We start from the raw sequence: 9,419 nt of genomic DNA on the forward strand, positions 1-9,419 counted from the left end.
ACAGTCTTTGTTTGTGTTCCAGAAACTGCCATTCATTTCAGTGGCAGTCTTGAGATGATTATCTGGAGTGTGCATGCGTGCATGTGTTTGCGTGTTAAATAGAAAGAAAGAGTGCGGGAAGCAGAGAAAAAGATTGAGAGTGGGAGGGGCTGGATGGCGAGGTGCCTGGAAGGGTCCCCTGCCTCCTCGGATTCCTGGATCACCTCACCCACTGTCAACTATAGAGAATGTAGTGTTGGAAGGACAGATATAAGGTTTGAGAAGAATAATTTGTAATTGTAATTTGCGAAACATTCCAATCCTTATTCAAAATCATGAGTCACTCTCCACTTGTGTTGCAACAAACAAGACTTTGAGGGTTTCTCAGATCACAGCTTGGGTTGTAAAACACAGAGAACTACAGTATGTTCTTTTAGAATTATTTAGCAGTGGCCTGACATTTGCCTTCCACAAAATGCAAACAAGATAGGAAGACATACATCCAAGAACCTTCATAAACAGCAGCTATGATCTCTGACCACAGAGATCCCACACTTTAATACAGTTGTACCATAAGGTGGTGATAGCCGAATGAAGCTTTGTGAACCAGTATCTATCTTTTTCTGTGAGCGTTCTCTGTTCAACAATTGGTTGACAATATCCTGTATTGTAATGCCTTAGGCATTTCTCTTAAAACCAAGAGGGCCATCTAGTGGACTTAGAAAATAAAGACACTGGTTTATGAAGCTTCATTTGGCCATGACTACCGTAGGGGACTGCGACAAAAAAGCAGAAGTTGAAGAACTGTATTATATCTACCAAATAAGAATTCTGTGTCCTCGATTTAAAAAAATAAAATAACATAGAGAATTCCAACATTTTTACAACACTATGATACCCAAGAGGATGCTGTTCCCTTCCCTTCTTCTAATTCTCCAGTGAGAAAGATAGGGGTGAATGTAATGAAAAGCAGAACTGTCAACTACACAGCATTTGCAACAGAACTGAAATGTAGGGCAGCAAAGTTTATTGTAAGAATCTGGCCTAGAGATGTTCTTCCCCTACATAGATTTCTTTGTTAAGAAACACTCTATCCCAGTAACCCATATCCATGCCATCATACTTTAGCAGCTGTGTGATCTGGCGTCACAAATTGACAAGAAAAATTGATGGATTTGTCATTCTGATCACACAGCCAGTGGAATTATTGTCTTGGCTTTCTGCCTCATGGGAACCACTGTGTAAATGCAGACTGATGTCAGACAGCAACAACACTGCCAATCTCCTAATGGCCAGTCAACATTCCTCTAAGATGAGGATAGTAAAGCAGAGCAGCAGAGCAGCAGAGCCTGGCACTAGCTTCAGAGGGCGGACTTGCAAAAAGTGAGATAAAAGCCAGTCTATGGAATATAATGTCATAAAATTCTGACAATAGCCCCAAAATCACCTCATCAGCAGTCCATCAGAGCCACAACTGACTTGCTTAATCAACTAAAATATGCCCACTGAGAAACACAGTAAGAAATGGGCTTGATAAAACTTGTGATGTTGGGCTATATGTAAAAATTAAATTTAAGTGACTTGACTCTGTGTCTAGGATAATCCTGAAAGGCCCGGGACATGCATCATGGATCACCATCCATCATGGTTCCATACATTAATTAAATATTAGTCATGGAATATTATAATTCACAAGCTAGATCAGGAATTTTACAAGCAAAACTAACAACCAGATTTTTCTTTTTGTAAAATTGCAATAACCCTTTTATGGGTAATTTAATCAACATATACTAGTCTATGTGAACAGACATTATTTACGTAAACAAATAAATGAATACACTTAGTAAGAATAAAATCAGATTGACATAAAGAAGCTTGCTCACTAGTTCCCTGGTTACCGCAACAGCTAATATTGTGGTCAGTAAAAATGACTAGGTGATTATTAATATTAGGTGAAATCAGTTTTTTATTAAGTACTTACTGATGACAGCTATGCCACTCCCAGGTATGACGTGGCCTGTTAGGCATGAAGTCGGCAGTCCCCTTATTCTTCACCCTCTGTGGGAACCGTAGCAGGACCCTTACATCATAGTCAGTAATCTCGGGGCCATAGGCGGAGCTGAATGGCGGACACAAACATCAAGACAAAAAACAGTAAGAGAAACAGCACTAACCCTAACCCTGCAAAAAGAATGTTAGCATGTCGGTTTCTCATAACTAAGACAAAAAATAAAAATAAGAGCCAGACTGGAAGGGCTTGGAGACAGAAGCATATCTACTAAATAATTGATTCTACAGATTACAATCATCTCTCCAAACACAGTTTCCATATGGGGAGAGGAAACATTCTGTTGCACGATTCACTTTTTTGTGTGAAAGAGGAGGAACAACCTCGAGTTCACAATAGCACTGAGGATCTAAATCATTCATCTTATGGCTTGTTGTTGACATTGGAGTGTATGGCAAATTACAACAACCCATCTGTCGGTGATTGCAGCAAAGTCAGACAGGATATGAAAGGGCTTTGAGGGATGGCTGTGCTTGTGTTGGGAATAAGGCAAATAGAGCAGCCATGGGGACAGCACACTTCCATCATTTCAATAGTGTCTTTAGTGCAAAGAAAGTCAGAGGGCCCAGGCCCGGGGCTCAGGGGATGCTATCCACCAACACAAAGAAATGAAACTAACAACAGTATAAGATAAGGATATAAGAATGATACACTGGGTCAGGAAATATTTTATTGTTTCTAATATACCACAATTGAATGTCTTCGAAATGTGCTAACCATTAAGCCAACAAGCTACCTTTTAAGATATCACAGCATCCATTAAATAAAATAAATAAATAATTAATTAACATAAGAACATTAACATGAAAACAGAACCCATCGGAGCAAGGACATGTTTGATACTGTGACATTAGAATGAACCCATTGAAAAGGTGAATAAATACTAAAATAAACACAAGTCAGCAAAGGACATCCACAATTGGGTTTACCTTGAGAGACATTTTTCTTCCGCAGCACAGCGGAGAGAATACATGTGGGCTCTTTGAATGTATGTGGAAGCCTGGACATAGTTGGGATCAGGAACCAGGTCAGGCAAGCCTGAAATAATGGACAATAGAATTACTTATGGATTAGTCAAAGGGAGGGAGGTTTTAGACTTAAACATGATAATACACAGCATATACAATGTTATCATCACATTACATTGTTAAGTGTAGTCACCTTTTGAGCTCTACAAATGTATTTCCTTCGCACCAGTGCCAGCATACACCATAGAAACATAGGAACTCTTTAGCATATTTGTCATCAACTTTTTATTACCCGGTTATTATGCTAGTGCTGATCGGAGAACATGATGGGCAAACATGCAGCATTTCAAGACTGGGTGTCTCAAGAGAGAGCTTTCGGCCACTAACTATTGTGCATTCCAGATTATTATCATGGTTTTCTAATAAGACACTTTTTCTCCATAGGCCTGTTGAACAAGGTTGACTTTCAGGTGAGAGAGCGCAGAGTTGTAAAAGGTATTTTTTTTTTTTTTTAACACCAAAAATGTCTTGCCTTCTTGGCTAATGTGATGTGACCTTCTACGTGCACTGATCTTAATAAGAATGTGTCACTTCAGCTTAACCTTTAATATAGTAAATGTAGAATGACTAGTTATATCTGTTGGTGATAAGGCTAAACTTGGAAATATCTGAGCTACAGTATCATAGGGGAGCTTGTTGCAATGCAGCTTGTGTTTTTCATACTTTCGATTCTGCAAACAGGTGACAGAGATGAAGAGATGAGGGAAGGCATAGGTGCACAGAGATACAGCAAGAGAGCCAGACAGAGACATAGAGAGGGAGAACAGTGATCTCACACCAGAGGTGTCAAGTAACAAAGTACAAATACTTTGTTACCTTAAGTAGAAATTTGGGGTATCTATACTTTACTGGAGTAATTATTTTACAGCAGACTATTTACTTCTTCTCTTTACATTTTCACGCAATTATTTGTACTTTCTACTTCTTACATTTTAAACATAACCTTGTTACTCCTATTTCAGTTTGGCTTGTTTTCCTTCCAGCTTGTCAATGTTAAAAATAAATAAATGAACACCAAAAAAAACTTAAACCTATCCAGATAATTTGCTCCCTCTGGATAGAGTGAATTTGATCATGTTTGGTTGAGAAGTATAAACATATACCATTCCAACACCGCGATCAATCGCACCTGCATATGGCACAAATCACGGTTTTCCCTTTACAGTACTTTTGCTTTTATACTTTAAGTAGTTGTGAAACCAGTAGTTTTAAACTTTTACCTGAGTAGATATTTCAACTTCCACATAAACCCTACTACCTATACTTCTACTCGAGTAATACACGTGAATACTTTTGACACCTCTGTCTCACACAGTGCTGTTTTTTAAAGTGGGTCACTGTTCAAGTCTGAGAAAACCTGAGAAACAAGTAAAATAAATAAATAAGCAGGCCTGACTTCATCCTGTTCTCAGTGAAGGCCAATGCCAGCAAGAGTCTGTGGCATAGCTTATCACCCTTCTCTGTCTAGATCACAAAGGCCAGACACGCTGAAATGTGAGCTTGTTTAAGCCACTGAAAGTCAAACTATCAGACCTCTTAGCCTGGAAGTATTGATAAAATAACAAAAGTTATGCACATCCAATCATTTCTGTTGCAGCAAGCTTAAGCCACAAAAATAAAAATAGATAATACAATGTCTTTTAATTTCTGAAATGGTCTGTTAATGGAAACCAGACATTAATTTTTCTATTTTTTATTTGTCCAGTTTAACATCCCAGTGAGTCATCCCTCCCCAGCCGCAAGTTTAAGTAAGGACTTTGCCTTTGTGGGCATTGTGTAAACATCCTATATGACAGCTTTCTCTGAGGCAGACATGAAGGACAGGGGGAAGCTACCTGGGGAAGACCATGTTAATACTGTAAGATTATTGTGAGATGCAGTTTTCCAACAGCACTCTCAACCCCATTTTCCTCCTCACCCAAGGAAAGCTTTGTTTTCTGCATCCTAATCTTTTGAAATATAAAATTGGGTCCCTTTTAGAGGGATAAAGTGTATTGAAAAGCCAAAGCTGATCAGCTCAACAGCATGTGACAAAGCCACATCACATTACACTCTAAGTGGGCCGCGGAGAACAGAAACTGAATCTTGCCATGCTTTTTATACCATCTAATATAGCATAATAAAATACATGAGGGCTAGACTGTTAGCTGCAGGGCAACTGCAGATTGGAATACTTGAAATTTATTGAGGTCATTTTAAAATGAAAATCACAGTGTCATTTGATGATTGTATTCAGTATAAAGTTTATTACTGCTTATCTTGCCAGTTTGTTTATTATTCTGTTTTCTGTTGTTATTACATCTTATCTATTTTCATGATAATCAACCATTTTACTTCTGGTGGTCAGTATATTACGGATTTATTTCAGCAAAAGTGAGATGCTAAAACCAGTTCTCTTAATTTGAAGATATCATGTTTAAGCTAATGAGTGAAATATCTGCAGCTCTGCCTTGCAGCTGCCTTAATGAATTAATTAGTCTAATGATTCCTACACATGACTGCGTGTGGCTTTGTCAGGGAATATGAGAGCAAGCAAGAGTGAGATTAAATAGCAATGGGTGTGGGGACAATATGCAAACTTTTTTTACTGATCTCTTTGAACATAGCATATACCGTGTCCTGTGTAATATTCTTGCTCTTTTTATACAACACTTTGCTTCTAATGCCAAACCCCTTGAAGCTTTGGCTGCGGATCAAGCCCTATTCAGTGTGTGATTCTGGGAACAACTTGTCTGTTGAACCATTTGATAGTTAAAAGAAATTACTAGAAAGTGGTTCTGCACTGAAACTTATATTATGGCCTTATACCTTTTCCTTCCTTGGGAATATTTTTAATGACCACATTGGATAATATATATTAACATTTTAAGAATGTTTTTATATGTTTTAATCTGTAGCCTAATCATTGAAATATATGTTTATTTTGAAATATCAGTGTATCTTATGTACTTTACAGCCTCTGTTACGACACACCATTGTCTTTAAAAATGGTGTTAAATAATAAATACACATGGTTAATAAATATGCATGTCTGCTGACTTTAGTTTTAAGTCAAATTTAAACTAGTAGATCACAATAGGTTTTACGGTACTTTAACAGGCTAATGGCCCCCATTGGCTGAACCTTGATCATGATGATCCTGGGAGCACTAAGGTATCTGCACACATGTTGGCTTTTTGTGCTGTAGAAATTGCTCCAAGCACTAGACTGGCTAATGAATGATGAATTCAAGGCATGCAGCACACTAAAGAGACTGCTGCACAGTAAGGCAGATCATTGTGTAAAAGAAAGGTAAATCTGCATTATTAAGAGCCGGAATCTCGTTGGAGGTTTTCATCTCCTCTCAGCTCAGACCAGACACAGCCTCTGGTGGTCAGACCATAAAAAAACTTAACATGTTTGCATTTAGCTTTGTCATGTTTTCCTAAGCGTTAACAATATGCTCAAGAGAAACCTCTTCCTCCATAGTACAGTGATATGTTATAAAAATATATATTTTTAGGCCAGGGTATTGCACTTTTGACACTCAGTCTTCCCCTAAGAACTCTGACTGAATGTTTCTTTGATTTCCTGTAGCTGAGGCAATGGACCCCATGTGTTTCAGGGACTTTCCATGCACTCCATCCCCCTCGGGGAGTGGTGAAGTACAGTATCCCCCTCCCTTGTTTCCTCTCTCCTGTCCTCAAGCCCAGGAGGCAGCCACAGCCCACCAACACCCCATGTCACAAGACCCCCTTTGAGGTCACCACCACTATTACCTAACTCCACACGCAGCGTATATAACAGACCTCCCCACACAAAAACAGTGGTTCTTGTGTGTGCTCTCTGTTTATTGGCAAAGCTTGCTCAACACCTGGTTTCAATAACCATGCAAGTGGAAAAAGATGAACCTTGTGTCCTTATGTACTTTGCTTTGTTTGTAAACTACACAAATATATTTTATCCTACATTTTAAGCAGTTATTTCATTCTAACTACTCCAGATATTTGCAACTTGAAAGAAGAATGTTGTAAAAAACAACATGATTGTGTAATGAAGGGGTTGTGAGCGCTCTACTCCCCTGGGTTTTACATACCTCAAATTCATATGTCCAGCAATAACAGAAATCAAATCAAAGACAGAAGTAGCCTAGACAGAAGCCTAGTAGTGAGCACGTTTCCTGTTTCCACTGAACATTTGTAATATTTGAGTGCCCTTGAATTTTCTTGAAAACCAAACTTATTGCTACAAATCTGCCATCCCACCCATGTGTCAAAGCCACTCATAATATTATACAGATTTAAATAAAGGATACATGTTCACAAAAAAGCTTACCATACCTCTCTGTTCTGGTCGGTACACACTCCCAACATTCATGTTCTCAACACCGGAGTTGGGAGAATATCTGCCTGGAGGAATGGGCTGCAGGAAAGGAGGCTGGGGTCTTCCATATGGAGGAAACTGCTCATACTGAGGGCTCCTGACTTGTGGTTGACCAGCTGGTCCTGTCCTGTCCACTATTACTGGAGCTGCCTGGTTGGCATCAGGGGCAGGGGCAGCAGGGATGGCAGGAGCAGTGTCCCCGTTAAAGAGACTGTGGGTGTATCTGCGGTCGAGACCATCTGCAAATGGCGGTTGGGCAGCACGGGCAGGCACCGCAGGATTGGGCCCATAGCCGTAAGACTGGTAGTAGCGGTAGCCATCGTCAGTAAAATCAGAGGGAGAGCCTGGGAGCACTGGGGCCAGACCACCTCCAAACCCTGCCCCAGCATACCCCTGCCCAGCACCATACCCTCCACCACCATACCCTCCAACACCAAATCCTCCACCGGCAACAGGCTGAAATGGTGGCTCATAGCCCCTGACTGGTCCCTCTACAACACTAGAGTCGAAAGGTCCTGATTGAAATGGAGGCTGTTGAGGATATGGGTTCTGTGGGAAGGATGGTATATTATAAGAAGATGAAGAAAAGGATGACGATGACGACGAAGACCCTGTGGATGGCCTGAAGCGTGTGCTAGTGGATCCTTGGAACTGGCTACCACCTGTGCTGCCTGCAGTTTGTCTCCAGTTATCAGGCACTTGCCCAAAGCCAAAAGGATGCCTTGCCTGCCCACGAACAGTCTCAGAGGATCCTCTTGATGGAGCCTGGCGGCGGACATTGCCTCCCGGAGGTCTACGCGAAGAGCGTGGACTAGAGTTTGCCACAACCACGCTGGGACCTCTGTCCTGGGCCCCTGCCCGGGCAGGAACATATTCAGCTCCACTGTTCAGCAGGCTAAACAGCCTGCCATTGTTCTCCCACTGAATCACCTGCCTCCATGGGGTGGCCGAGCTGTCCTGCCCTTGGCCCTGATCCTGGCTCTGTTCCTGAGTCTGTGTGGCAACTTGAGCCTGCCCCAAGCCCAGCAGAATGAATACTAAAAATGCCACAATAGGCACCATACTGGCTCCAAAGATGCCACAGCTCACCACAGAAAAACTCCCCCAGTACACCAGCACTTCAAACTCAAACCACCTGTAGCTCAGTCAATAAAACATGTGTTACCTCTTCCCGAGGGTACAGCTTTGGTGTGAGTGTTGAGACAGATGAAGTGTTGAAAAGTAAGCCTGTGGTTGAGTGCATCTGCAGGTCTTCCCTGCCAGCAGTAGTAGAGGTTGAATGTGCATTCAGAAGCAATCACACCCAGGAGAGTGAAAGTGGGCTTCAGAAGACTCAGGTGGTGGTGTCGTCTGTTAGGGCTATGAGAATACGTCCTGACTTCTCTGCTGGCTCGACTGTCAGGAGACTGAGAATTGCTCTCTGCCTTCTGGAAAGAAGTGTCTGTGCACTGCACGACTGCAAGTTTCTATTTGCCTGATTGCTTACAATGGGTTGTGAAAAAATCTCAAACTTTTTTTAAGGAGAGGTCCCACACGGCCCTAGTGCTAGTGATGTTTCCTGGCCTGCAGCAGCCAGGGCTCCATGAGGCTTCCAGAGTCAACATTACCATCTGCAAAGGCATTCAGACATATAACACATCTCACTTTCAAGGGCTTTGCTTTCTCTTCTCATCCTGTACAGTATGAGCCTGGACATGGACAACATGACTTTGATTTTTCCACAGATGTTTCAAAAGCATGTTCTGTTTTTGGATTTACATTTAAAACTTTTAAAATTGCAATGACCATGTGTAAATTGGAAATGCCTTAATTGGAAAATGGGCAGTTTTTCCACAGAGAACCACATAAAACAATAGACAACAGGTTATTTTAAATGTAATCCAATTGATCCAGGGTACATTTTGTAGTGCAATGCTGATGTACAGTGAGGCGACATTTGCACAAGCAATGAGCAGTTCTTAAGGCTATACTGTCTGGTAATT

General features: G+C 41.0%; 1 protein-coding gene across 1 annotated transcript in view; it reads right to left on the reverse strand.

The window, feature by feature from the left end:
* loxl1 (lysyl oxidase-like 1) overlaps nucleotides 1-8,921 on the reverse strand; it is a 16,929-nt gene extending 8,008 nt beyond the window's left edge. Inside the window, exons 1-3 of the mRNA XM_034873830.1 lie at nucleotides 7,395-8,921; nucleotides 2,977-3,085; nucleotides 1,961-2,098 (exon numbers count right to left, since the gene is read on the reverse strand). Coding sequence (XP_034729721.1) covers nucleotides 1,961-2,098; nucleotides 2,977-3,085; nucleotides 7,395-8,499 — 1,352 coding nt within the window. The 5' untranslated portion in view covers nucleotides 8,500-8,921. The remainder of the gene's footprint in view (nucleotides 1-1,960; nucleotides 2,099-2,976; nucleotides 3,086-7,394) is intronic.
* Between the last annotated feature and the right edge of the window lie 498 nt (nucleotides 8,922-9,419).

This window comes from Etheostoma cragini, chromosome 1 (genome assembly GCF_013103735.1).
Source record: "Etheostoma cragini isolate CJK2018 chromosome 1, CSU_Ecrag_1.0, whole genome shotgun sequence".
NCBI classification, from domain to species: domain Eukaryota; kingdom Metazoa; phylum Chordata; class Actinopteri; order Perciformes; family Percidae; genus Etheostoma; species Etheostoma cragini.